This window comes from Rhodamnia argentea, chromosome 4 (assembly GCF_020921035.1).
Source record: "Rhodamnia argentea isolate NSW1041297 chromosome 4, ASM2092103v1, whole genome shotgun sequence".
Taxonomy (NCBI): domain Eukaryota; kingdom Viridiplantae; phylum Streptophyta; class Magnoliopsida; order Myrtales; family Myrtaceae; genus Rhodamnia; species Rhodamnia argentea.
The window spans coordinates 10,202,949-10,230,111 of record NC_063153.1 but is presented as its reverse complement, the minus strand read 5'-3'; the positions used below and the strand labels follow the sequence as shown (position 1 = coordinate 10,230,111).

General features: G+C 41.1%; 4 protein-coding genes across 12 annotated transcripts; 3 read left to right on the top strand and 1 right to left on the bottom strand.

Moving 5' to 3' along the window:
* Positions 1-3,910: 3,910 nt before the first annotated feature.
* Positions 3,911-10,525, top strand: LOC115750101 (protein tesmin/TSO1-like CXC 6). 7 transcript variants are annotated; one of them, XM_048277225.1, is made up of 9 exons: positions 3,911-4,861; positions 5,149-5,256; positions 5,708-5,885; positions 5,999-6,349; positions 7,520-7,626; positions 7,714-7,808; positions 8,326-8,778; positions 9,287-9,402; positions 10,205-10,525. In XM_048277225.1, exons 1-9 carry the CDS (start codon positions 4,359-4,361, stop codon positions 10,205-10,207), a joined length of 1,914 nt encoding a protein of 637 aa, XP_048133182.1. In that variant the 5' UTR covers positions 3,911-4,358; the 3' UTR covers positions 10,208-10,525. The 7 variants fall into 7 exon arrangements, with proteins under 7 accessions (XP_048133182.1, XP_030543131.1, XP_048133181.1 ...); XM_030687271.2 differs by having other exon boundaries at positions 10,187-10,525; XM_048277224.1 differs by lacking the exon at positions 10,205-10,525 and having other exon boundaries at positions 8,362-8,778; positions 9,290-9,747.
* Positions 10,526-10,617: 92 nt separating this feature from the next.
* Positions 10,618-12,872, bottom strand: LOC115750105 (D-amino-acid transaminase, chloroplastic). The gene is made up of 5 exons (XM_030687277.2): positions 12,649-12,872; positions 12,494-12,540; positions 12,106-12,284; positions 11,089-11,762; positions 10,618-10,989 (listed from the first exon to the last, which is right to left on the bottom strand). The coding sequence occupies exons 1-5, from the start codon at positions 12,839-12,841 to the stop codon at positions 10,895-10,897; spliced, it is 1,188 nt and encodes a 395-aa protein (XP_030543137.1). The 5' UTR covers positions 12,842-12,872; the 3' UTR covers positions 10,618-10,894.
* A 1,280-nt stretch (positions 12,873-14,152) lies between these two features.
* LOC115750106 lies at positions 14,153-16,822 on the top strand. Its single transcript, XM_030687278.2, has 3 exons — positions 14,153-14,766; positions 15,716-15,796; positions 16,040-16,822. Exons 1-3 carry the CDS (start codon positions 14,388-14,390, stop codon positions 16,456-16,458), a joined length of 879 nt encoding a protein of 292 aa, XP_030543138.1. The 5' UTR covers positions 14,153-14,387; the 3' UTR covers positions 16,459-16,822.
* Positions 16,823-18,388: 1,566 nt separating this feature from the next.
* LOC115750103 (eukaryotic translation initiation factor 3 subunit L) lies at positions 18,389-23,130 on the top strand. 3 transcript variants are annotated; one of them, XM_030687273.2, is made up of 9 exons: positions 18,389-18,459; positions 18,539-18,965; positions 19,497-19,655; positions 20,475-20,806; positions 20,892-21,231; positions 21,756-21,904; positions 21,986-22,079; positions 22,599-22,670; positions 22,755-23,130. In XM_030687273.2, exons 2-9 carry the CDS (start codon positions 18,573-18,575, stop codon positions 22,797-22,799), a joined length of 1,584 nt encoding a protein of 527 aa, XP_030543133.1. In that variant the 5' UTR covers positions 18,389-18,459; positions 18,539-18,572; the 3' UTR covers positions 22,800-23,130. The 3 variants fall into 3 exon arrangements, with proteins under 3 accessions (XP_030543133.1, XP_030543134.1, XP_048133183.1); XM_030687274.2 differs by having other exon boundaries at positions 18,410-18,965; positions 20,892-21,227; positions 21,752-21,904; XM_048277226.1 differs by having other exon boundaries at positions 18,410-18,965.
* The last annotated feature ends 4,033 nt before the right edge of the window (positions 23,131-27,163 follow it).

Genomic DNA, 27,163 nt, shown 5'->3' with positions numbered 1-27,163 from the left:
ATGTTCAATATCAATGGAAGAAGTACCTTCGTTTGAGCAGTTTACACTTACTTCATCTTAAATGTTATCTTGAAGAAAGTAAGTTTATACGAGCAATCATTTTGATTCCGTTCGTTTCGATTGGATTCTGGTACTATGGTCTCTAGTTTTAAGTAATGCACGCACTCTCTTTTTGTATAGTAAGGCTCCGTCCCTTTCGCAAAAAATGAATGATTTGAAAAATATTTTCTGAAAATGATTGTTTGTATTACTAAATATAATTCATCAATGAAATTTGTTTTCATTACCGAAAAAGAATACATGTCTAAACATTTTTGTGCACGAGATGAAAATATATTAAGAAACCAATTTTTGGAAAGTATTTTACAAACCATTCATTTTCGTTCAAACAAACGGAGCCTAAGTGAGAATTATGGTACCTTCGTGGGATTTTTTCCTTTATGGTCTAAGAAAGGTTAACAAAGTGGGGTTGCTATTGATTGGCCATGCTCGAAATATTCAGATCGATGGCCTAATATGAGCTTGCCTATCGCTTGAAACAATTGGCCTCATATTCATTATCAATGATAGTTTGTCTAGACATTTTCGTGGACGATGAAAGTATACTGTTGTAGATAATGAATACAAGTTTCGTTTCGTTTCATTTTTGTAAGCGATTTATCTTTAACAATAAATGCTTTTCATATCATTTATTTTTCGCAAAACTGACAGAATTTTAACTTTAGTACAAAAATCGATTAGCGTATCGTTCAAGGATAGTAGAAGGTCGAGAATGAACCGTTTCGAATGCTTTTATTAAAGCTGAAGAATCTCCCCACCCTACGTTTAGTAGTTATGGAAGTAGCAGGAAAAAGAGGGAATCTGATGTTGGTAGGATGGCAACCAGACGTGTGGAGTCGTCCCACGATGTTGTACGATTCACAGTCCATGCCATGCATCTTTTGTCCGCACTAAACCCTTTGAACCTTTAACCTATTTGCGTTCTTTTATACTTTTTGGGGGGAAAATAGAAATAATAAGAGTAGGGACAGGAAAAAACCATCGAGCCCTTGATGCATCTTGAAACTATTTGATTTTTTAAGGGCAAAATTCATAAAAAAAAATAATTCAAAAATTTAGTACTAAATTTACAAAATTGAAACATTTATCGCTAAATTGATGCAAAAGGATTTAGGGCTCAAGTGACGAAATTGACAAAGCTTCAAGATGTTTAGTATTAAATTGACACGATTGAGAGGTTTATAATTAAGTTGGTAAGTAATCAAAATGTTTAAGACTTAATTGGCAAAATTTAAAAGTTTAAGACTGAATTAGCCGCCGCCGTACAATAAATTTTTGATTTTTTAATCACTTATTCCTCATTTAAGACATCAATGAACTAGACATGTGAAATTATCTAAAGGAGTTAGCAGTGTTGGTAATTGAAGAAATAAAAATTTTGGACTTCGACATAAAAAATTCAAAAGAACTTTTGCTGACGCCGAAAAATGACTTAACCTAGTGGCCCGCACATGGGCGTTGCTATTTATACATCCATTCGTCTATGAGCACGAAAATAGACATGTGTTGATTGTCGATGATATCCTGCCTTATCATGTACTCTGTTGTCGAAATACAACGACGAATGATGGAGACGGCCATTGCGAAAATTCGCAGTAAGTGACCATTGAAATGGTATTTCAAAACTTGAAAACCATCAAGGCAACTAGGGTCAAGAATACGGTTTCATACACGATGAAGATAACTGCTCAGAGACGTGAGAAGAAGTTGAAGGATGATCCAAGGATATAGGCGCGAACGATGAGCCGTTACATGGGTACAACTGCTCGGAACCATCACGGACAATTATCATGCCACCCGTATAAGTACCATCGGTCATCCGACGAGAAGCCCCCCAAACAAACCCAATGTTGTCGTTTAATTACCTTTACATTTCTTGTACCACACTTTAAATTTCCCTAAGATTCTCGCCGCGAGTCAAATTCCGGCGTAATACTTATGAGTTCTCAAGCTTTGTCTTCGAGTCAAACTCCGTTGAAGTTTGTTTATATTGGTTTCATTTGTGATTGACATATTTTCTGTACCTTTCCGTTAAGTCAAATTCTTGTTCGATTTGCATTTGTATAGTCACATTTGATTTCCTTATTCCGTCTGAATTATGCCTATCTGGAATTTCCATAGAACCCTTTAACATACTTAAAGGCCGAAGAACTACTTGCAGAGAAAGATATTTCGTCGGGAAAACAATTCCGATGAAACAGAATTAAAAGGACTTTTCAGTAGTTAATCTCACTGTCAATACAGCAAAACACGAGTGACACGTCGGATGATCGAGAGGTAAAAGAACTCGGTTGCAAGACTAATTTCGAATAGATATGTCGCCAATCCGGTGGTGAATGAGTAGATCTTTTTGGTCTAACAAATTACAACATTGGCTTGTTGATAAAAGCTAACTTCCTTGCCAAAAAAAAAAAAAAAACCTAAAAAGGGTAACCTGAGGAATTTCATGATTAAATTTGATGGACTATGATCAGAAAAGCAATTTTTTTAATTAAGATTTCGTTTATTTAACAAAAAATGAATGATTTGAAAAATATTCTCCTCAAAATAATCGTTTGTATCTCTTACAAAAATGCACGAACAAAAAATATCTTCATCGTTCATGAAAATTTTTAGATATAAATTATTGTCCATAGTAGAAACACTTTTTATCGATTAATTACTTCAAGAAATATAAGCAATTTTTTGTAGAAAAATGCTTTCCGCATTATTCATTTTTTGCGAATGTTTTTCGAGAATTCGTTTTCCGAACTTTTATTCGTTTGGTTAGCCGAAAATGACAAGCCACCCGAAAACACTTTCCGGTCAATAAAAATATTCATACATGAATGCATGAAAGAGAATTCTCCAATTTGAAAAGGTGAAAATACTTTCCGAAAATTGCTTCTCTCAAATTTTTGTAGTATCCTAATATTTATTGTACTTTCTTCTCTTTAAATTTTTCTTTTTTTTTCCTTTTCTATTTCCCCTCATAGGGTCGGCGGGCCTCGACGATGGCCGGTGACGGGCTATAGGCGCAGGCTAAAAAGCTCGAGCTCGCTCGACGAGGTAGAAGGAGAAAATGAAAAATAATTAAAATTTTAATTTTTTTTGCTTGAGATAAAATAATGAGATTGAAATCATTTTTCAAACAAGATCCAGATCCTCCTTTTCTTCCGAAAAAAGGGAAGGAGAAGGAAACACAAAAATATTCACAATTTACCCGATTCCGCTTAGATGAGTTTATTTGTGATTGATCGATAGATGAAATTGATGCGTTTAATTCATTGCTTTGGTATCGATAAAAAAATCATAATAAAAATAAAAATATTTGAACTCTTTCATTTATTTAAGTTTTTATCTCAGTAATGAGCATCCCAACGATAAGAGATCACTTAATTAAAGCTTAAACTCGATTTATTAGTTTAATCCCTAGCTTTTCTACAGGGATTTAAAACCCTTTCAAATGCCCCAAGCTCCAAACCCAGCAAAAAGGGTCAGCGTCGCGTTTTGATTGGAGTTCGAGTTTCAAATTACGACCGTCCATTTAAGGCCATCTCAATTCACCCATAACATCGGCCGTACACGTGTCTTGACGCAAGAAACCCCGCTGACCCTTACCGCCAAGCTCGACCTCCGTCGCTTTACCCATTTCCCAGCAAAAAGGAGCAAACCTAAAGAGCGCAACTTCATCCGACGGCTCTGCGTCACTGACTTCGCTCTCAACCTATCTCCCCCGTCCAGCGAAACTTTCAATCTGATCCGCGCGATCATCGATATCACCAATCTCACCGTCCGATCACGAGAAGATCAAAAAATTCAAAACCATTAGAGGGAGATGAACACGCACTTGCAAGCTTCGATGCAGAATCGCACTATCAGTCCCACCTCTCTCTCTCTCCCTACATCTCTCTCTCTCTCTAAACCCAAAACCTTTCCCCCGCTCCATACGGTTCGCGGCTCGCCGGCGAAGACCGGACGATCGCCGGAGATGTCGGTAACGCATTCGGTCTGCGGCGAACTGTAACGTCTCCTCGCCTTGCAATGCCGTTATGCGTCGTCGCCGTTACGACAGAGAGCGAACCTTCGGTAATTTTTTCTCCCGTTTGAGTCGACGTCCTCGTGCTTCGGATCTCGGAGACAACGCAGTTGCGCCATTGATGATGTCGTTCGTTGGTGACAACTGTGACTTATATGCAGCCTTCTATTTGTTTGCCGTCGATCAAGTTTCATCTTGCGGAGTCTGAGGTAATCTTGAGGACTCAATCGAGCGACTGAGAGGGAAATCCTTTGAACTAGCTCAGGCTGATTGCAGAATAATGGAAAAGAGCGAGACCGTGTCTGATTTGGCGCCACAAAAGCCAGCGAGACAGTTGGATTTCCCGGAAATTTGTAGATCGTCGGCAGCGAATGTGGCTTTGACAGAGCATCAAGAGCCCCCAACGAGGCCACAGCCGCCCCCGCAGTTCAGTACGCAGCTCGAGCTTCGGTTGCCATCTGAATCAGAATCGCAGCAACAATCGCACTTGCAGAAGGCAGTTCAGTGGCAGCCACGGCCAATTGAGTCACGTTCTTTCCGCCCAGTGCAACTTCAGTCGCCATTGCAGCCACCGCAGGTTAAGTATCAGTTGAAGCTCTGTCTGCCGCAGGGGAAACTGCCACAAGTACAGGCTCAGTCTCCACCGCCACGGATAATGATCTTGAATTCGACTTTGCAGTCACATCCCCAGCCACAGCCACAGCCACAGCTGCGGCTGATTCCGTCGACACAGCAGATACCGCATCCTCTGCATAAGGTTCCAGTTCCGGCAGTGCAAGTTGGGTAAAATTTCTTTTGATGATCACTAAACTGTTTTCTTCTATTGACAAATAGAGGTCATTTGCTGCTAATTATTTGTGTTGCAAATCGGTCCAGAATTTCCATAAAACTGGATTGAAATTTTGAATCTTGGGCGTCAAACGTTTTTCTTTACAACGGATTTGAGTTTTGTCATAATTGTTTGGGTGTATACACGCACACATCTACATACACAGACGCACATAACAATGTGTACATTCCAAAATTCTTTTTATATCTGTGTAAACTAAATCGAATCACTTACATTGCAGCGAGCCAGAATCTCCCATTTCCCGACCACATATTGCTAATGAAGCAAAATATTGTACTCCTACGAAGCCAAAGAGTTGTAATTGCAAGAGTTCTCGATGTCTGAAACTGTAAGCATTTCCTTGTCCATACTTACTTTTGGAATACACAACTCTGCTTCCAAATATTTTGGACATATTTTAGTATGGTGACGTCTTTCTCTTGTCCTCTTTTCTCTGAGCATGAAGAATTCAGCTGTACAATGAGAGAAAATATGAATACTCGATGTGTGTGGTCACGCATGCATGGGCATCTTTAATCACTAGCAGTGTTATAGTACAATAGAACTTTGTCTCTCGCCACTCCTATGTTTAATACATATTTTTCCACGATACATAATTGTAGTCTCTTGATCTGAGAGTATCCTTGCATTCATGCCAGAAATGATGTAATTGATCAAATGGATATCTAAATTGTCCTTTTATTGGCTTCTGGGTAGTGACAAGAGATGGTGAGAGCAATGCGTTCATATATCTCTTGCACTATTGTTCTCAATGAGGAAACTGACCTTGAAGCTTTTAGGTACTGTGAATGTTTTTCAGCTGGAGTTTATTGTGATGGTTGCAACTGCACGAACTGTCAGAATAATAAAGAAAATGAGTCCACAAGGAAATTTGCTGTTAGAGCAATCTTAGAAAGAAATCCAGAAGCGTTTAGACCAAAGATTGCTACCAGTCCTCATGGATTACAAGACAATGGGGTATGTCTCTTTTTGTGAATACGCTTTCTTTATTATGACTCTGTGTGTTGATTACATAACTACTATGTCTAAAAGTTTTGCTGGGTAATAAACACATTGAAAACAAAACACAGGATGCGGGGGGAATTCAAATCGTGGGAAAGCACAACAAAGGATGTCAGTGCAAGAAATCTGGGTGCCTCAAGAAATACTGTGAATGTTTCCAGGCTGGTGTTTTGTGCTCTGAAAATTGTAAATGCAAGGATTGCAAGAACTTTGAAGGAAGTGAAGAAAGAATGACTCTTTTCCATGGTACCCATGATGCTATGGCCTACATCCAACAAGCAGCCAATGCTGCAATCAACGGAGCAGTTGGTTCCTCAGGGTATGGGGTCCCTCCAGCTATGAAGAAGATAAAACTTGAAAATTTTTCCAGTATGGTCCATAATGGTAGATCCAGCCGAGCAAGTGCCCGGTGTCAGCAGGTCTTTTCTCTTTTGCAACCTTGGCTGTACAAGTATATGTCAATTTGTCTACTGCTTGGATAATTCTGTAGAGGATATCTTCTCTAAGATGTATGTGTCATAATCGAGACTAACTGGGAACTATAGTCTTTGGAACTACGCACACTTACACACGCTTATACACAACGTGAGATGTGTATATTTTAAAACTGTTGAAACCATGAAACCCGGATTTGAGAGACGTCCTTAACCATTTTGTATTGTTGAAGGGACGGTGTGGGCATTTGCCATGATAATTTGAGAAAGAGAAGAGTCAATAATTCAGTAGAATTTTGTCCTTTCCTTTGTCGAACTATTTTTGCTGTCTAATGACATCGGTTAAGAAAATTGATGAAAAGCTAAAATAGAGATCTACAATGACCATCATGTAGATGGTAAAGTAGAGCATATACCTGTGATTAATTGGATAAACCTTTCTAATGATGCCCTTGTCACCCTTGAAGCTAAGTGAGAGAAAAGGACGGAGCAATTTAGGTGCTTAATATCGGAAAAGATGAATTACAGACTATCATATGATTATTTCGAGCAGTTATGATTTTCATTTCCTTTTTGGGTTTAGTCTAGTGTTTGAAACTACACAGAATAGACAAGATGTGTATGCTTGGATGTTGGAAGCTGTGGAACTTGGTATCTGTAATCCCCGTCCTTATGCATGTTTCCTTTCTAAGGGTCCTCCTGTGCACCTTCATGGGTACAATGGGAAAAAGAGAAGGCACAACTCCATCACGGGATTGGTCTTTATCAATTCATTTTAGCTATCTAAGTTTGTTAAGAAGATTGATGGGAGACCAAAGAGAGATTGGAGAAAAGATATTGATTCACACATTCATGTGGTTGTGCATGCACTTACATCTAGACATACATAAGCATCTATATTTACAATCACCTGCGATGGTGGCTTAATGTCCGATTCTGTTTGAAAAGGTCATTCGTGTGATACAGTGACTCATCATACACATTTCACATTTTTGTGAGACAGTGACTTATCATGCATATTTCCATGCTTCTTGAGTTCTTAAGAGGACAAAGCTCTTAAAAAAGACCATTTCAGTATATTCAAACTCTCTTTCTTTTCATCGAGTATCTCTCTTCTCACTGACCTATAATGGTGAGTTCTTGCAATTTCTTTAGGGAAGAAAGTCTGGAGCTTATGTTGGCGGCATGGCTTCTTCCCTATCCACATCTACAGCTTACACAGCTAATGCAGCAATGCCAGGACATTCCAAATTCACATACAGGTTCTCCATTGTTTGTTGGAAATTGAACATGTTATGGAAAGAGGTGATTGTGTGTATCTAACCAAGCATTGGTAATTTTCACTGAAGATCTCTGCTGGCAAACATGCTCCAACCAGAGGACATGAAGAAATTCTGCTCATTCCTGGTTGCGATCTCTTCAGAAGCTAGGACTACATTTGCAGGTTTCAACTATTACATGCAATAGAAATGTAATTTGGCTGTTTTTCATGAACTTCATCTTACGTTTAAACTTATAAATATGTATGAGGTTTTACAGCTACCGCTTGCCTTTGTGTCTTGCCATTTGTTTAATTTTGTAGTTCTTTACCAGTTAAATCAGAGCTTTGAAGGCTTTCAACTCGCTAATGCTTAAATCTCTGGATGATTCTATATGTTCTGGAATAGTACATTTCGCCTGTCTCATTTAGATGGCAATCAAAACTTAGGTTGATGGACGTTATCCTTTTTTTTTTTTTATGTTTTTTAATATTTGCTTAATTTGATTGTAGAATATCTATAGAGAGTTGCATTAATTGGAGCTGCCTTTATGCCATAGTTTGTCATTTTATGTTTTGATGTTTATTTAGGTTTTTTTTTGTCAGATTTGATGTTTGTTAAATCCATACAATTGAGTCCTCGGGTTTCTGAAATAGTTATGATTTTGTATAAGTTGGATTCGATTGTTTTGATTTGGCATAGTTTTGTCATCTGAATATGCCTCGCCACTCTATCTAGAGAAGGAAACGCAGACAGATCAGCAGAAAGAACAGGAAGACATTGAAAACTCACTCTCTCTGTTTGCTAAAGCAACAGAGCGTAGTCAAAAGGATTGTGATGTTCAGAAAGGCACGAATGATGACAACTTGAGTAGGAGTCTAGCAGAAAGAGAAGGAACAGTTGATTGTGCGTCCAGTGGAGAGGCTTTGCAAAATGATCGGCCAGTTTCTCCAGGAACACTTGCGTTGATGTGTGAGGAAAAAGATGCTATGCACATGGAAGATAGAATTGAAAATGAAGTTGATGACCATACTTGTCCCACGAGGAGTAAATTTAATAATGGAGACCGTACAGGGGTCTATGTGGAGCAGGAAAAGGTTGTCCTAACAACATTCTTGCACTTCCTTGACAATCTCATCACTCATGGAAGTAAAGGTAAGTAACTGGATATCCTTCCTTTCAACCTTTTGGGGTTGTTCCTAATCTGCAATATCTTAGTCTGTCTGCACTTGATAGCTGCTTGTTCTGTCAGTTGATGTGATGATGTGTTGGCATGTTCAAAATATAAGCATTTGTTTACAAAAGGAGCCACGTATTGGAGAAAACTATTAATGGTCATGTACTTCTTGTTAATTTTTTCTTGCAAGATGATCTGTTTCTGCATATAAATTATTGTTGGCATGGTTGTTGCCTTTCTTCAGTAATTAAATGTGGCATTTGCAGAAGTCCAACATTTCTATCAATTATGACAGACTTCCTTGGACTAGTATTCATCTTTGAGAAGCTTTGCTCAGAATATTCTGCGATTTCTAATGTTAGATAACTTCGAAATTCGGAGATTTGGTTCAGAAGGACCATTTGTTGGTTGACGTGAAGTGTAGATACTCTTATTTGAGTTCTCCCAATCCACTCTAAAGGAAAATATGTCCTTTCCACCATGCAGCAGACACATTGTTCAGTCCAGCGCTTCAAACTGGGACAAGAAAATGGCCAGAACTACAAAATGACCACACAAAAGCTGGAAGTGAGCCAAAGAATCACCGTAACTGCAATGGAATGGTAAAGTTTCCTCTTACAGAAACTACGGTGGAATCTCAGATAGACAGTGGAGTCTCCTGTTCTAAAGAAAATTCAACTTTAACTATGGGATTGGCTACTGAAAATGCTCGGCTAACGTCCAAGATTGAAAATAAGTTGTGATTTGAAGAAAACAGCCAATGAAGCACATTTTGACTTTTCATTATGCAGCTGCAATATTTTATTAGGTCCAAAAAATATCCTGTCAGAACTAACTGTAGCTTTGCTCATTTTTTCATTCAATTTAACGATTGGAAAATGGTTTTTCTAGTTTTCTCTCCTCCCCATGATTAACATTATATATATGTGGCTGATTATTTTTCTGAAGTCCATGCATGAACCTCGGCAGTATATATTTCTGGTGGAGGACTCATTATCAGGCTATAGACCCCTAGGCTCAACAAAGAATTTAATTGCACGTGATCATTTGCTAATACTCTAGTAAATGCGCGTGGCTCATGCAAAGGATGAAGCATCCATTTTACACTGCTCGAATGTCATTACACTGATATTGAAGTCTGTTCCTTTCCTCCATGTGGTGAAGGGAAACCACAGCATACAATGTGATTAAGCAGAGATAGTGAGCACTAATTTGTAAAGGTCAGTGCTTCCAGGGAAGAGTGCTTGAGGAGTTCTACACTGATATTTTTAAATCGTCCGAAATGCTTGATTGAATCATTTTAGGAGCTATCTAGCTTTTGAGTTCCTATGCTTGGGTTCAGTTCCCTTGTTGTCATGTATTCGGAATGAAGTAACACGGTTACAGGGTTGAATTATGGTCCAGTGATCTGCAGAAACCATACACCGGAGATATGCGAAAAAGATCTACGGACGTGCAAACAGGATGTTGACTTGCTCGTTCACAATAGTGGTACTCAGAAGATGAGTGAACATCAAGCTGCCTTTGGCTTTTCCCAAGGATCATCAAAATGATGTGTACGTTGTTTGCGACTTTAATTAGTTTCAACCCTTGGGTTATGTTAAGCCAATTCGCACGATGAAGGTCTAATTTAGTTAGCAGATTACTAATATGATCTTCAATCTTCTTGTGGATCCGAGGAAAATTAACTTTAATCAGCAACAATCGCATCGCATTGAATGAGGAACAGAGGAGATGAGTAGGCGGAGATCATCCAACGTGGATGAATTCATTAGATACGCATTTCAATGTCAAACCCAGAAAGAATTGCCGGGGTAGATTAAAATGTTTGCTTGCTTATTCACGTAAGAAGATGTAACAGAGAGAAAATGGCAGAAAACGCTCGCTAGTTCACAGCTTTATTTCTACCGAAGTCGCTTTGAGATGATACATTTGAGTCAACAATTTATCTTCGATGACAAGCATATCCTTTTACAAGACCGACGGAAGGAAGTATGGAGCTGTACATTGTTGTCATCATTCCGTGACATCTACGTCAAGATCCTTCATGAACCGTACGAGACAGTGACGAGAGGAGCGGTCTCGGCTCGGCGCTCAGTACGGAATGGGAATTCGGACTGTGGAGGGTCCTGATTCCATGTCCTTAATGATGGCATTCAAGAGAGACTGGGTTACGGGACCTTCTTTACCTATCAAAGAGGGAATTGAAATGCAACTAGTCAGCATGACCCGTGCGACGCTACCAAAACAAGTCAAACGCATCACACGACCAAAATATGTATATTTACCGTCGCCGATTGCCTGCTCGTCCCACTGGATGACGGAGCGGACAAGAACTCCACTGCCGATGAGCATCATCTCGTCCGCTGCTTTTCCTTCCTCTATTGTCACGTTCCCTAGCTTAATCCCCCGAAGTTTACCCTTGTTCACCAGTGCCTCGGCAAGGGACAGGACCCTTTTCACGGTGCACCCGCTGAGGATCTTGTCAAAATGCGGCATCAGAAGTTCCTTGTCCTTTGTGACGAATGCCACGTTCATGTTCGGCCCTTCAGCGACGAATCCTTCGCTGTCTAACCATATGGCAGCATAGGCGCCGTTTTCTTCAGCTTCGATCTTCGACAGCGTGTTGGGAAGGTAATTGACACTTTTCATGGTGGCGAATTGAGGAGGCTTTATCGGAACTGACGTAGTAACTACTTTGACCCCCGTCGAATCAAATGGCAACTGGTCTTGGATTACGATGGCGTACAAAGCGGGCTCGGCGCAACCGGAAGGAGAGAGTTGGAAATCACCCGGGCCTGCTGAAAGCCAGTACCTCAGGAACCCTTTGCTACACCCGGAAACACTCACCGTTCGAATGAGGATCCCTTTTATGCTTTCTCGATCGAATGGAAGACTAATCTTGGCCATGGACGCGGATCTCATAATGCGGTCGAGGTGCTGGTCCAACTCGTAGAGATGTCTGCGATAACCATAAACACAACACAAAGTAGTTTAACTAGCTATGAACTAAATTCCAGCTACTTCAGACACTGTGTTCTGTTCAATCAACTTTTCTTGAGTAGTGTCTGAACAGTGAACATGATTTCTCGTATGAGGACCTTGAACTCATTTGACAGGTTAATCGTTACAAGACAGGAGATTGCCATTATGAACAACTCGAGAATTATGAATCAAAAAAAAAAAAAAAACAGGGAGCAGTCGAAAAGGATGGTGCCCGACCTCAAATTCCCGAATGCACTCGTATTCGAACTCGTTCTTCTCTGAATGAGCTTTCAAATTTATGGAGGCGAATGCGAACTTACCCATCCACTATCGCGGCGGTGTCGAAGACGCCGTGTCCCCTGTGAACCATATGGTCATCCATGGGGATCACCATAGCCGCCGGATCCGTCACGATCCCGCCGGAAACGCTTGAGTACATGGCGAGATATTGCTGCTTTCCTCTCCAGCCTCTCCGCTTCGCCTGTAGCCTCTCGACGGCCTAGACACCACCAAAGCCAAATTCATCAGCCCAAATCGCTGCAACTTTCCTCGATCACGAAGACTAACAGATGTTACTCCAACTTGACCAGTTTGACTTTGACCCTCCTTCATCAAGTAGCAGCGCTCGAGAGAGAGAGAGAGAGAGAGAGAGAGAGAGAGAGTGTGTGTGTGTGTTTCGCGAGCTTGAGAGCGGAAAATGAAGCTAACCTCGGAACAAGTCAGCACCGGCACATTGGACGCTTGGCTGCAATTATCTACAAACCCATTGACATCACCGATCAAAATCAGCAGTCTACGGTCGAATGGAGAGGATCCAGCATAGAATCAGAGCACCACTCGGGAGCAATAAGAAGATAACTCACCAACCAAAGTCTGCGCTCCATGGCAGCTTCTCACGATTGCCGTCCGTCCGCGAGCCGCGCGCGGGGCCGAGAGCTTGAGCAGAGTGGCGCGAGGACTGGAATCGAGCGCGTGATCGGCGAGCTTGGCGACGGATTGAGAGGGAGAGGAGGTGAGGGAAGCCATGGGAGAGAGAGAGGAGGTGAGGGAAGCCATGGGAGAGAGAGAGAAGTGAAGGGTGAAGACGAAGTTCGTGATCGAAGGATGAACAGGCAAAGGAAAAAGGGCTGCTTCTTCTGCGACGAGATTCTCGCCATCGCGAGTGAAGCCAAGGAGGTGGCGACGGGTTGATCCCGACCTCCGTCGAAACAAATTGGCCGGCGCTACACGACGCTTCGACAAATTTGTTTCGGGATTTTGCTTTTGTTTTTGCTTTTTGTGTGTGCGTGCGAAAAATGTTCTTTTTCTTGTTCAAGTTCCCCCGCCGCGCCACCCCCACCCCCCCAAACAAAAAAAAAAAAAAGTGTTCAAGGCACTTAGCTTCGTAAAGCATATTTCATGAACACCGGTTTGATTTTTTCAAATTATCGATGAAAATTAACATGGCAAAAAGCTTTTACAGTGAAAGTCATAGAATTATCTTATTTATAGACAAATGCCTCTAAAGTCAACTTAATTTTTTATTTTTGTAATTCAAACAACTTCTAAAGTAAAAAACAATATGTCGTGTTGGGAAAGAGACGCGTCAACCCTCCACCGTCCACAAAGGGCAGATAGGTCGACCTTTCATCGTGAACCAAAATGCTATTTGAGTGACCATTGCTCAATAGTGTCAAGGGTGTCGACATAACTTATCGTTTCTTCTTTCCAAAGACACAAGTCCAGATACGATGCTAAATGTAAAAAAAATTAAGTATTTTTGGTAAAAAAAAATACAATTATATTAAGAGGCTCGATGTCGACCAAAATGTTGTTTAGCTTCTAATATCCCATGCGAAAGAATTTTCTTACATTGCAAAATAGAGGCAAAATTAAAATCAAAGGTAAACTATTTATTAAATGGGTTGAAAGTCTACTTATAATAAATCCTTTAAAATCAATTTATTTTGAGCTTTTAATCATACTTTAAGTTTAGAATGACTCGTTTGTGTTATAATAGAGTACGAGTTTGCAACTCATTTTGACAACCCTAAACTTGATTTATGGTGCACATTTTTTTTGTAAAGTTCTTTTTTAATCACAAACTGCCTTTATATGTGATTGTGCTTTCAAAAATAATGCACTGGCCAAACCGACAACGATGAAGAATCTCGTGTTCAAAAACCAATTTCTTTTGCCAAATAAGAGGGAGATTCGGTGCTAATTAATCAGAGTCAAAAGACGTCAGGTCGTCCAGTCGGGACTTAACTCTGCACATCACCGCAGAGGAAGAAAACCCCCGCAAGTTTTGCGAGACGCGGCTGAAACGCACTGCGTTTTTGGCCAAAAAAAAAAAAGGGAAAAGAAAATAACGAAAATTGAATGCACTGCTCGAGAGCTCTCTCGTTGGGCCCCAAATTAACGATTCGAAAATTAGGGCTCGCACTTTTCCTCAATTCAATCCGATATTGCAACTAGTCTTCCAGATCATCGATCGAATTCGACTACGAGCAAATTCACTTCCGCTCTCCATCTCTGAACATCGATCCTTGAAAGCTTGAGCATTGGGAGGGATCTTGCGTCTTCAATCAAAATCAAGTCGCCGATCGGGTTGGCGACCCCAATGGCGATAATCGGCGATGCGCTGCGCCAAGCGTTCATGCCGAAGCACGAGTACGAGAGCCTCCGCGACGAGGACAAGGCGTGGCTCAAGCTCCAAAGGCCTGCTCTGCTGATCCTGATTTCTGCGGTTTGCGGTCTGATCTTGGTGTGCACGATCATTAGCTTGAACATACTGTTTCCTGGAGACGATAGCGTGAAGAGACCGTTCTGCGGCGACCGGAGGGTATTGCCTCTGTCGATCAGCGAGAAAGGCGGGGCCGCCGAGTCGTTCCCGGGCGCGTTCTACTTGACAGATGCGCAGACGGTTGATTATTATTGGATGGTCGTGTTCGTTCCTTCAATGATCATTTTCGCGGTTTCCGCTGTTTACCTTGTTGCAGGTGAGCTTGAGCAAGCCTTCTGTGCTTCGGTTCTGTGGAATGTTGTTATCCTCGAAGTAGTTGCAAAAGTTAGTGGCTGTCAAGAAAGAGAAAGAAAACCGAAGAAATGAGCCGTTACCTAGTTATGTGCCCTTGTCTTAACTTTAGGTTTAATGTGCGAAGGGTCTTATGAGAGGTCTTTGGAAGGGTAATGTCGATTAGAATTTGAAACATGTTTTACCACGGAGAACCCAGGCGGAAAATAATCGAGGAAGAAGTGGAATGTTATGGTGGAAATGGAAGTCATGGACGAGCTTCTGTGAAATAATTGAAGAAGAAGTAGAATGTTGTGGTGGACATGAAAGTCGTGGACGAGTGTCCATAGCCGTTGGAAATATTCTATATGAGAAATTGGCTAAATCAGAAAATGGCTGTAAATTCTAGTGGGACTACGTTGCATTCTGGTGCAGCGAGCCTTCTTAAGAAAAAGAACAAGTTGAAGTTGAAACTTTGCACAGTGGTCTTGCCTCATTTGTTTCGCCTGAGTCTTCCATGGTCCTTTGAAATATCGAATGGAGTGTGGAGCTGGAGTATTTCTCTAGTTGGTTATCGTTGCTAATGCACCTCTCGGCCAGGGAGCTTTCACAAAGGAACAATGATCACACTCACCCATTATTGATAGATAGTTCGATTCTTTCGCAGCCCTTTGACCATCTGGATGGTTATATCCTCATAGAACTGGAGCTAAATATGCGTAATTGTGAATGGAAATGTGATTTTGAGTAGATTGATTATAACTATGCATTGGCCAATCGGTGCGTTGCAAGTCTGCTCTCTATTTTGAGATCTACAGTGTTGTGCCTTCTTGCTAGACATCCCAATTTTTTTCTTCATTATAATACAAATATAATTATCAAGATGCATATGATACGATCATTTTCAGTATCTGATGGTTTTAAGTATTCCGCAGGAATCATCATCGCTTACTCTGCTCCAACAAGGCATGCGTGCTTGAAAGTGGTCGAGAATAATTACTGTGCTTCGAGGAGGGGTAAGTGCTATTTCTTCAATCTTGTGGACACATTGTTCCACCAGCTTCTGCTAATTGAGAACATAACAACTATTTGCAATTGCTTTTGTTGGTTGTGTCGCTGCAAGTTTTCTCTGTTTGTTGTTTGGGACTCCAGAAAACTTTTTTGTCAACTTGAATTGATCCTGCATGGTGTGTGGAATCTAAAAGAGAAAAAATTTCCCTTAGTGTGCACTATTTTTAACGTTCTTAATTAATATGCAGGTGGGGTCCGGTGTCTTTCTATTCTCAATGTCGTCTTTGCTATTGTATTTGGCCTTCTTGCGATATTTCTTGGTTCAAGCCTCCTCACATTAGGCAGCAGCTGTTCGGTGCCCTTGTTTTGGTGCTATGAAATATCAACTTGGGGGCTTGTCATCTTATACGGAGGGACTGCCTTTTTCCTGAGAAGGAAAGCGGCCGTTATCCTCGATGGAGGAGAATATGGTAGTCGGACCCTGGGTCTCGAAATGCTCGAAGCTAATCCATTGGAAGTCACTCCCGATGTGGAAAGACGTGTCAATGAAGGGTTCAAAACATGGATGGGATCATCCCTCTTGTCCTCCGATGAAGAGGATGAGCCGGAAAGCTACATGGAAGTGCCTCAACCAAATCTCACTGGCTTCAACGGGCAAAGAGTGTGACTTCGGAAAGAAGAGTTGCCTAGATTGAGACTCGATAGCATTTGCATGTTATCCCGGACCACTGCAGAGCATCATCTTGCTGAAAGAAATTGCAACTGATGAACGACGTGTCTTAGATTACATAAGTTTCGGCAATCTTCGGCCAACTGAGGTCTCGTCTCTGACGTCTGGCTCTGACCTACACCCTGGGTAATCCTCATAGCTTGTGAATAATGAACGATTTTTTGCCCTCTCATTTGGAAATAGTCTACCCACACGGTAAAGCAGTAAAGGAAGCACTTTTTTGCTGATGGCTTCTGCACTTAATTCATGTTAAGAGTTTTTTTAGGGACAGATAGAAATGAAACGCTGTGTAGTTTATGACCTTGCGTCAGTCTCTGGACGTGGTTTGCTCTGTTTTTAGAATGCACCTGCCAAGCTCAAGAAGAGCAAGACTTTGGATTCTGCAGAATCAAAGCAGCCTAATTTGAGTTTGGCCCTTTTCCTAAAGGAAGGAGATGACTCTGATTCTGTACGGGTAGCTATTCCCAGACTCACTTGACAGTCCAATCGATTTCGTCTATACTAGCTCGCAGAAGTTTTTGTTCAAATCCACAGAGTAATGTCATCTAGAGATGCAAGATCTTATCCGCTCACACACCAAACGGGCACGCTCCACTGTTGAGAAATACAATGTCGGGTTCGTATGAATACAACAGGAAATAGGTAGTACTCGTTCCGACAGATTGAGCGGAAGTTGCACGAGTAAATTGAAGAAATTTAAGAACAAAGTAGTTACTGGCGTGATGTGTCGCGCGTATAGGCCGACCCAAGGAGGTTTTAGTGACGTTACGTTGCAAATATTTTGCCGCTAAACAGGTGGATTAGGTCAAATTCGGGTGGTTAGATCGAAAATGATCCGATCTAAATTATTCTATTTATGTGGAGAAAATTGTTTTTTCTTTTTGGAGCAAGGAGAAAATTGTTTAAAAAGTTTTAAAATTGCATTTTGACCAATTCAGTCTTCAACTTTGAAATTGTGTTAATTTAATTATAATCTTTTAACAATTTGATAATTTAGTTATTCGGACCAATTTTAGTCGGAAATTACTATCATATCCCACATGGCACTGTTGACGTTGATATGAAACTTCTTTAAATTTTTTTTCTTATTTTTTCCTTTATTGTTAAGGGTTGGAAGGGGGCCAATAGTTGAGGCCCCACAATCCCATCGACTATTGGTTGAGGACTTGTGAGCCCTTGCCGATCCCAGGGGAGGGCTGGTGGTCCTCGCTCATAGCTAGGCGTGACCCTTGCCCACAATCGGCAAGGCTTGTTGCCCTCGCACGTTGAGCCTCGTCACCTGCTAGCGGGGGCTTCGCGGCCCTTCCTCGTGGCCGGTGAGGGATCGCAGGTCCTCACCTAGTAGCCGGCAAGGGTTGCCGTGCCTTGATTGGTGGCCCCTACTTGGCCCTTAACAATAAAAAAAATTGAAAAAGTTCTAAAAGAAATTTTCACGTTAACTTCAATCGCGCCATGGAGACGGGCGGTATTCGCGTCGGCAATTTCCTAACAAAATTATCCGGAAGGACGAAATTGACAAATTGTCAAAAGTTTTATGATTTAATTGAAATAATTAAAAAGTTTATGATTGAATTGGCTAAAATGTAATATGTTTAGAACTTTTTGAGCAATTTTTTCATCTCGGTGCAATAAAAATTTAGCGACTCGTACTCAACTCGATAAATACTCAATCCAAGATCTATTTGGAGCTATTTTTATACCTATATTCCCTCCTATGACTCGATGGAGTTCGGGGCCGGGTTATGGACAGAAGCGTGGGTTACCTGTACCATTTTTCAAATTGGGCTTTATTTGTCCAAGAAAGGAGCCCAAATCTCCATCTCCATCTCCATCTCCGGTTCCTCCCTCCCTAAACCCTACTCTCTCTCTCTCTCTCTCTGATCCCGACTCGGCTCTGTCTCTCGCTCTCGCAGCTGAAGCTCGTCTCATTGTTAACTGGTAAGCTCGCGCGCTCTCTCTCTCTCTCTCTCTCTACCCTCTGATCGCTTGTAGTCCCGGTGACAATCGCCGTCGGCAGGGACTTGAGTCGTTTACTTATTTCACCGACAACAATGGCCGCCACCTACGAATACGACGAGACTCCCGGCAACTTCGACGATGCGCACCGGCAGCCCCAGGCGCAACCGCAGTCGGACCTCGGGTACGACCCGAATTTCGTGCCCGACTCCGTCAAGTCCTTCGTCGTCCACCTCTACCGCCACATCCGCGAGAAGAACGTGTACGAGATCCATCAGATGTACGAGACCTCCTTCCAGACCTTGTCCGACCGGCTCTTCAAGGACACTCCCTGGCCTTCCGTCGACGCGGTCTCGCACCACGTTGACAACGACCACGTCTTCTGCTTGCTTTACCGTGAGATGTGGTTCCGGCATCTGTACGCGAGGCTCTCGCCGACGCTGAAGCAGCGGATTGATTCGTGGGATAATTATTGTAGTCTCTTTCAGGTACGAGTGGCCTCAGAGTTATTGTTTCTGTAGCTAGAGATGTTTGATCAAGTGCGCAGTCTATCGCTTCAAAAGGTTAATAGTAAGGAACGGGGCGATGTATTCTTGTATAATATATGCACATTAGTGTATGTATTGCATTACCTTAACTTTTTAAACTGAGTGGCACTATCAATTGCTCCGAAAGTTTCATCTTTGGAGATTATGTTGGCACATGTTTTACATCTGGTAGTTTAGAGGTTCTTTTAGGTGGGCTTTTGCTCTTTGAAGTAGTTAGGCACTTGGGGTGCAGCTTACGAGTACTTATGAAGACACATTCTGCTCGTATTTATGTTGGACCCTTGAAAGCATAATTTTGTCCCAGTCAAAGTTTCTTTTCATCCATATGCGAAAGATGGGAGATTGTTGTCCTTTGTTAAGAGGACGCGTATTTATTTGCTGTGGGTATCTTTGTTATCATTGAAGCTGAACCAGAGGAATGACAGTTTTGGGATTTTTTTTTTGTTTGTTTTTTTTGGTTTCATATATCAGGTAGTCTTGCATGGAGTGGTGAATATGCAGTTGCCAAATCAGTGGTTGTGGGACATGGTGGACGAGTTTGTTTACCAGTTTCAGAGCTTTTGTCAGTATAGGGCGAAGATGAAGAACAAGACTGAGCAGGAGATTGCACTATTGAAGCAGTATGATCAGGTAATTGTAATTGGGAACATTAGGAATCTCAGTACTTTTCTCTCCTAATTTGCATGTTCTCTGCAGTGTTCTAAAACTGGACTATACCAGTCACTTGAACTTGCTGTTTTTGCAAATAAATTGTTTAGATAAAAAGCTGTCAAACCCAGTTGACCTGGTCATACCGTTGGATCAACAGGGAAAAATCCAAGTGGACTGGTTCATATAGACTTGCTTTTAAAAGAAAAGTTATCAGCTTTCAAAAGATGGGATTCAATGCTTTCCAGTTTACAACATTTGGAGCTCCAACCACAAAGCTAAAGTCTTATCTGTTGCTTGTTTGTATGAGACATTTACTTAAAGCTTAGATCTGGTCATTCTTAATAACAAATGAGGAGCTTGATGGATGTGACTCAAAGACCTGCGCCTCACAATTATGGCTAGTGTGTCTTTAACCTGCTGAACTAGACAACAATAGCGGATACGCTAGGATTTTTTTCTTTTAATATATGAACAAGTAGATGAAGTCAGCATCTAATGACCTTGCAACTCAACCTAGGGGGTGACCTGTGAACTGCTAGCGTGATCTGTTCTAAAGACCAGAGCTGTGTTTAAAAACTCTGGTTTCTGTTGTGAATTGTGATAATGAAGTTCCAACTCCATGAAGCCTATTCTCAAGTTTAGAATATGTCTATGGAGAGTTTATCCTTAAGTCAATTGAAAGACATACGTTCAAATTCAAGCTCATGTACTCATAGTATGCCTTTGTTTCTGCAGATTTATTAAATGCTCCTGTTTCCTGTTTATTAGTAGTGTTAGTAATATAGTATTTATTTGCAGGCTTGGAATGTGTATGGTGTGCTCAATTTCTTGCAAGCACTTGTGGAGAAGTCCATGATCATTCAGATCTTGGATCAGGAAAAGGAAGGCCTTGAACAATTCACTGCCACTGATGGGTATGATTACAATGGTGGGAGCAATGTGTTGAAGGTGCTTGGCTATTTCAGCATGGTGGGATTGCTACGAGTTCATTGTCTTTTAGGTGATTATCAGACTGGCTTGAAGTGTTTACTCCCAATTGACATTAGCCAACAAGGTGTTTACACTAGTGTTATCGGAAGCCACATTACCACTATTTATCACTATGGGTTTGCGAACCTTATGCTGCGGAGGTAAATTTCTCTTGTGATCTTTGGTTTTGTTTGCTAGCTTAGCAATCTCTCCCTTTTGAGCCAAATTCTTGACAATTTTTAATAGGTATGTAGATGCAATTCGAGAGTTCAATAAAATTCTCTTATACATCTATAAGACAAAGCAATACCATCAGAAGTCTCCACAGTATGAGCAGATACTCAAGAAGAACGAGCAGATGTATGCCTTGCTGGCTCTTTGTATCTCACTTTGTCCCCAAGTGAAGCTTGTTGATGAGACTGTGAACTCTCAGTTGCGAGAGAAATATGGTGAAAAAATGCTCAGAATGCAGAGATACGATGAGGAGGCTTTCGTCATCTATGATGAGCTCTTCTCATATGCCTGTCCTAAGTTCATCACACCCTCAGCTCCAAGCTTTGAGGAGCCTCCTGTAAACTACAATCAAGTATGTAATTCCTATTTTCATCTCTTGGGAAATGAAATTCAGTGGTTATTTGGAGCTTTCTGTGATGCGTATAGTGCTTTTCATCTTGCTAAAGAATTGTTTGACTGATATTTGTTTTGTCTATCTGGGGCATTCACAAAGTTAATACGAGGCTTGATTTCATGGATCGAATATGGTTGTCTTTTATTATTTTATTATTTTATTATTTTTTTTGGGTGGCGCTCGAGTGTACTTACTTGTGAATGTGATGTTGGTATTCAGCTGGTTGGGATATATTGCTGCTTGTCCAATGATGGCATTAGAATCTCTATTCTCCCATGTAGTGTGTATTGTGCAAGGCAACATGTGAGCGTGTATAGGTATGCCTCTGGTCATAGTGCGCTGCTACTCGTGCTGGGAAAAACAGATTTTCTTTTCATGCGTGTTTTGTCTTGAAGGCATCGTTCTGTGCAATCTCTTGTCCGTTTTTTGACATGACTGGTAACTTGCTAGACACCTGATGCACCATCCACCAATTATTCCAGGATGCTTATAGGCTTCAGTTAAAGCTGTTCCTTTATGAAGTGAAGCAGCAGCAATTACTATCAGGTGTCAGGACTTTCTTGAAAGTGTATTCAACAATCTCACTTGCCAAGCTTGCAAATTATATGGAAGTGGATGAACCCACTCTACGGTAAGGAGTAAGATAAATCTTGTTTTTGCTTTGTCCTATGTAGTCGTCACTGCTTATCTATGGGTTGCTTGTCTGTTGCAGAACTATATTGTTGACATATAAGCACAAGACTCATGCTGTTGATGCAGATGGAAAGATCATCTCAAATGCCGATATCGATTTCTTTGTAGATGATGTAAGCCTGACTGCTTTCTGTTGTCTTGTTCGCCTCCTAATCAGCATACAGGCTTTTTTATTTAATCCTACCCCCAAGAAATGTATGTATTGAAATAAATAATATGATAGTCCTTTCTGCTTCATTGCAGAAACTGTTAAAATTTCTTAGCATAGCAATGTGATGCAAAATTATCCTTCTTAGAGAGTGACATTAGAGTTACAATTCAAAGCATATTAGATTTTGGATGCTTTTGCCCAATCACCAGATACAAATGTCTTCTAAGAAGAGGAAAGGGTTATGCAGAATGTTTTGCCATTGGTAGTTTTCCTAGTGCGCTATACATCTGTCGTGATCAGTGAAGTTGTATGAGTACGTGTTTTATGGTCAGAGAGATGTCACAATCGATTATGTTGGTTCTTTTATATTGCATTGAGGTTGCGGCTGACAACAATTAGCCACAGTGAATTCTCAAGTTGACATTTGCTGTCAATGATTTCTTTCCCATAGATTTGGAGCTCATATTTCATGTTAATGCAGGACATGATTCATGTTATCGAATCCAAACCAGGAAAGAGATATGGAGATTATTTCTTGCGCCAGATTGTCAAGGTACGTGTAAACAATTGTCTTCATGACAATTATTGGCTGCGTAGGTGGACATTATTACATGATTATATATATTTTCTTTGACAGCTTGAAAGCATGATGAACGACATGGACAGAGTTAAGCTGGATTAACCGCACTGTCTTCTTGATTTGTCTGTCCCCTCTGCTGGCTCTCTTTCTCTGAAGGTCGGCATTTTTTTGGCGCTTCGATCAGCCTTTTTCTGTAGTTTCTAGTTTGACTGCATTGGGTCTCTGTATGCTAAAAGACATGGGAAGTATGGAGGTCTCACTGAGTCAATGTGCCCACCGGGTTTTAGAATTAATTTTTTAAACTTATTTTCGGCATTTCAATGAGCTCCTAACAGTACAGTTGACCAAGCTAGTGTTATCTTTTGTATCTGCTGTTGCATTGGAAACTTGAACTAGTAGAAACACAGGAGTAAACTCCACGGCCTTTACATTATGAATTGGTTCATGGGTGGGAGTACTATTGCATGTTCAACGGATAAGGCAGGGCCCCTTCCTGTGTCATGACGGTTCATCAGCTTGGAAGGACATGAATTTATGAATGGGATTGATGTAGATAGGGTCGGTTGTTCCTACGGTGTTAGTGTTTTTTTCTTTGATTCTCTTTAAGGTTGCGGAAGTAACGACGTACATGCTATATTTCCTTTGTTTATCGTGTTTAAGCCAAGCCTATTCGGTTTAACTGATGAGCCGATGGGTTTGATTGATCTCCCGATAGGGTTTTCAAGAGCAGATCGATTGGGTCACGTGCATCCGGACATGGGGTTGTGCGCCGCCAACATTATGTATGAATGACTGACCAGGGGGAAGGAAATAAAGTAATATTGAACGTCTGAGTAAGAGCGCTGGAATTGCATGTTAAATGAGAATCCGTCTATTATCTTGTGAGCTCATTTTGTAAATTGATTGCAGTATATTTGGCATTATTTTTTGAAGAGATTATGGCTGCAGCAGGTTGCACGAGGCGTCCTCGTACGACGACGCGTTTTAAGGCGTCGAGTAATTGTCGTTTGATGGACTCGCCCCTCCAGTATAAGCCCCAAAACTTCTAATAAAGGTCGCGCTGTGATTCATGGGACCGGAAAAAGATAATGTAAAGTTTCGATAATATTTTTGTAAAAGTTTCACTTTCGACAAGGTTGCGTTGGCTCGACTCCCACCTGATCGATAGTGGCTGAAATGTTGACCCACGACACGTCCAACCACATCCAACCATCCATCTTGGCAATAATTGGAAATTACGTCTTTGAGAGTCTCAGGCGGTGGGCACGTAAATTGCCTTCTTTTTACATTTACATGAGCTCTAGGAATTGTTTGACACGTGCATGGGATCACTGATTATTTATTTATACAAAGAAAAGGGAAAAATTACGGGGATAATGATATACATGGTCCCGATTTTTGGTCAATATATAATGTGATTTTTGAATTTCAAATTTATTCAATGTGATTTTTAAATTTTAGCCTAATATGAAATGTAGTCGCCTTGAACATTTATTTAATGTGGTCCATAGACTTTTGGTATCTGTTCAGTTTAATCCCTAAACTCTATGAAAATATTCAATATTGTTCTTGAAATTGAATTAATAGAAGGATAACATTACACATTATAAATAGTATAATGACTAAATTAAACATGTATAAAAAAAATCATGAATTATATTGGATAAATTAAAAATTCAGGGACGACATTGCATATTGGACTAAAGTTAATGGATCATATTGAACAAATTTAAAGTTTAGAAATCACATTGCATATTGCGTCAATGTTCAAGAACCATATGTGTTATTTACCCTAATTCCAAATAAGGATCCAAAATGAATGTGTTTTCTCAAAAGAAGTTTAGAAGTGAATGTTATCTCAAATAATGATAGAAAGTGTCCATTAAGTATCAAATAAAGGCTTAAGCTCGCGAGCCAGTCAAATCTTCCCGGGCTAGTGAGCACATGTTTATTTCAGTAGCACAATCAGGGCATATTCGTTCAGAGACTCTTTTTTTTCTTGTGTCTTTTCACTTTTTTCTCTTCTTCCTTCTCCACCCGTGTTTCTATCTAGATCTAGCAGACTTCCATGGCCGTTGGCCAGCCATAGAGAGTCTTCTTGGTTGGCTCTTTAGATCTCGTCGGCCTTCATCGGCTCCTGGCCAGCTCTCCACCAGCCCCATGTGAACAGTTACTAGGGTTTCCATGAACAATAATGAGAGTTTTAGTATCAAAGGAGGGATAAAAATGGATTTTCAGTAATGTTTTGATGGCAAAATAGGTAATTGACTAATTTTCATCAATGTGTCCTTCAACATTCTGAAAATGCCAAAAGCTCAATGTTGATCCCTACCAGCATTGGATTTTCATCCTTCCCAAGGCTGGCATTTAATCTAATGCCCCTTGAAAAGACTTGTTAAATAACCCAGCATTTTTCCAAGGGGCTTTGGAGGCCCAAAGCTCCTTGAGAAAGCTGAACCAAACGCACCCTAAACATGTACTTATTGGCCGACGAAGATTTGGCCGGCCGATGAACTCAAACTCTTACTTGAGACCAAATAGCTACTTGAGTACCTTATTTGAAATTAAATGGTCATTTCGGGCATTTATTTGAAATGAGATCCGCACTAAGCCCTTTTATGAGAATATGGATCTGCATCTCGCATCGGCCCTTATTTGAATTTTTTCCCGAGAAAATCGTGATTTGTCTTTCGGCATTTTCTCATGCAAGATGAAAGCATTAGGTGAAATGTAACTGTTGAAGCTAAAAATTATCATATCTATATACAGCACCAAATTAAAGAGGATGGTACGTGATAATAGCAATAATGATAGTATTATAGGGGGGAAATTTTGAAAAATCATCTCTATTTTCCGTTCTCATATCGATTTATCATGAGTTCTGATAATTTTAGGATTAGCATCTCTATTTTTCATTCTCATATCGATTTATCTTTTGTATCTGCTGTTACATAAGAGACTTGAACAGGTAGAAACACAGGAGGGAAATCCGCGGCCTTTACAATGTGAATTGTGGTCTATGGGCACAATAATGCAGGTGGAGTATACCATTCAATGTTCGACGGTTAGGATACGGCAGGGCCCCCTTCGGCTGTGACGGTGGCTCATCAGCGGGGAAGGACACATGGATTTATGGATAGGATTGATGTGGACTGGGTTGGTTGTTCCTGCCCTGTTTGTGTTTTTTCTCATTGATTCTCTTTTAGGTTTGCGGAGGTGACAACAGACGTGCTATGTTCCCTTTCGGTTGTGGTGTTTTAAGCTAGTCATGTTCGGTTTAACTGATGAGCTGATGGGTTTGATTGTTCTCCCGACAGGGTTCTTGAACGCAGATCGGTTTGGATCGTGTGCGTCCCGACATGGGGTCGTGCTATGCCGCCTCCGCCGCCGACATCTTGTCTTGATAATCAAACAGAGGGAGGAAACAAAGTAATATTGAACGTCTTGAGTAACAGCAGTACAATTGCATTGTCTATTATCTTGTAAGTTCATTTTGCAAAGTGATCGTGGGATGTTTGGGCATTATTTGTCGAAGAAATTATAGCTGCAGCAGGTTGCATGAGCCATCCTCGTACGACAGCGCGTTCTAAGGCGAGGAGTAATTGTCATTTGATGATGGACACGTGCCGCCGGTATAAGCCCCGATTCTCCCGATAACGACGACGCTCTGATTTCATTGGACCAAAGAAAGAGAATGTGAAAATCGTTTCGATAATGTTTTTCTTTAAAAGCTTCACGTTCCGACGAACGAGATTGCGATGGCTCGGCTCCCACCCCCGCTGTTGTGGCTGAAATGTTGATCCGAGTCACATCCAGCGACATCCATCCATCCATCCCTCCATCCATCCCGGCAATAATTGTGAATTGTGTCTTTGAAGTGTCCCCGGTGGTGGGCGACATCATTTACCTGTTTTCTTACGTTTGTATGAGAGAATCGTGATGAATTTCTCTTTCGGCATTCTCATACATGATGAAAGCGTTTGACAAAACAATCGAGCAGGTTGGCTGAAATGTTGACCCGAGTCACATCCAACGATGTCCATTCATCTTGGCAATAATTGAAAATTAAGTCTTTGAGAATCTGTGGTGGAGGGCACGTCGATTGCCTTTCTCTTACATTTACTTATGCTTTAAGAATTGGTTTGACATATCATGGGATAACGCGTCGTGTCACTTACTTTTCATTTGTATAAGAAAATCGGGATGATCTTATCTTTCCACATTCTTATACAACATGAAAGCATTAGACAAACCCGTTTAGCCACTATCGACGATGCGCCGCCGTCGACGGGTGCACACACACGACCATGTTCAAGCTCGACCAAAGCTCGACCTGATTGCGTCGAGCTCGATAGCTCGTTTATGTCAAGCTCAATGGCAGCGGAGCTTGGCCAGATCCGGGTCAAGCTGAGGGCCTACCTAGTCAATGGGTCACGGCTGGCAATTGGCGACGGCATGGCAAGCAC

Excerpts from the sequence above, each read along its gene's own strand:
- LOC115750105 (XM_030687277.2), bottom strand. The coding sequence starts at position 12,841 with ATGGCTTCCCTCACCTCCTCTCTCTCTCCCATGGCTTCCCTCACCTCC. Across the intron at positions 12,541-12,648 it reads TGGAGCGCAGACTTTGGTTG|ATAATTGCAGCCAAGCGTCC; the intron begins GTGAGTTATCTT and ends ATGGGTTTGTAG. Across the intron at positions 10,990-11,088 it reads CGAGCAGGCAATCGGCGACG|GTAAAGAAGGTCCCGTAACC; the intron begins GTAAATATACAT and ends CCTCTTTGATAG.
- LOC115750103 (XM_030687273.2), top strand. The coding sequence starts at position 18,573 with ATGGCCGCCACCTACGAATACGACGAGACTCCCGGCAACTTCGACGAT. Across the intron at positions 18,966-19,496 it reads ATTATTGTAGTCTCTTTCAG|GTAGTCTTGCATGGAGTGGT; the intron begins GTACGAGTGGCC and ends TTCATATATCAG. Across the intron at positions 21,905-21,985 it reads GTGGATGAACCCACTCTACG|AACTATATTGTTGACATATA; the intron begins GTAAGGAGTAAG and ends TGTCTGTTGCAG.
- LOC115750106 (XM_030687278.2), top strand. The coding sequence starts at position 14,388 with ATGGCGATAATCGGCGATGCGCTGCGCCAAGCGTTCATGCCGAAGCAC. Across the intron at positions 14,767-15,715 it reads CGCTGTTTACCTTGTTGCAG|GAATCATCATCGCTTACTCT; the intron begins GTGAGCTTGAGC and ends AGTATTCCGCAG. Across the intron at positions 15,797-16,039 it reads TTACTGTGCTTCGAGGAGGG|GTGGGGTCCGGTGTCTTTCT; the intron begins GTAAGTGCTATT and ends ATTAATATGCAG.
- LOC115750101 (XM_048277223.1), top strand. The coding sequence starts at position 4,359 with ATGGAAAAGAGCGAGACCGTGTCTGATTTGGCGCCACAAAAGCCAGCG. Across the intron at positions 4,862-5,148 it reads GTTCCGGCAGTGCAAGTTGG|CGAGCCAGAATCTCCCATTT; the intron begins GTAAAATTTCTT and ends CTTACATTGCAG. Across the intron at positions 8,779-9,286 it reads CATCACTCATGGAAGTAAAG|CAGACACATTGTTCAGTCCA; the intron begins GTAAGTAACTGG and ends TCCACCATGCAG.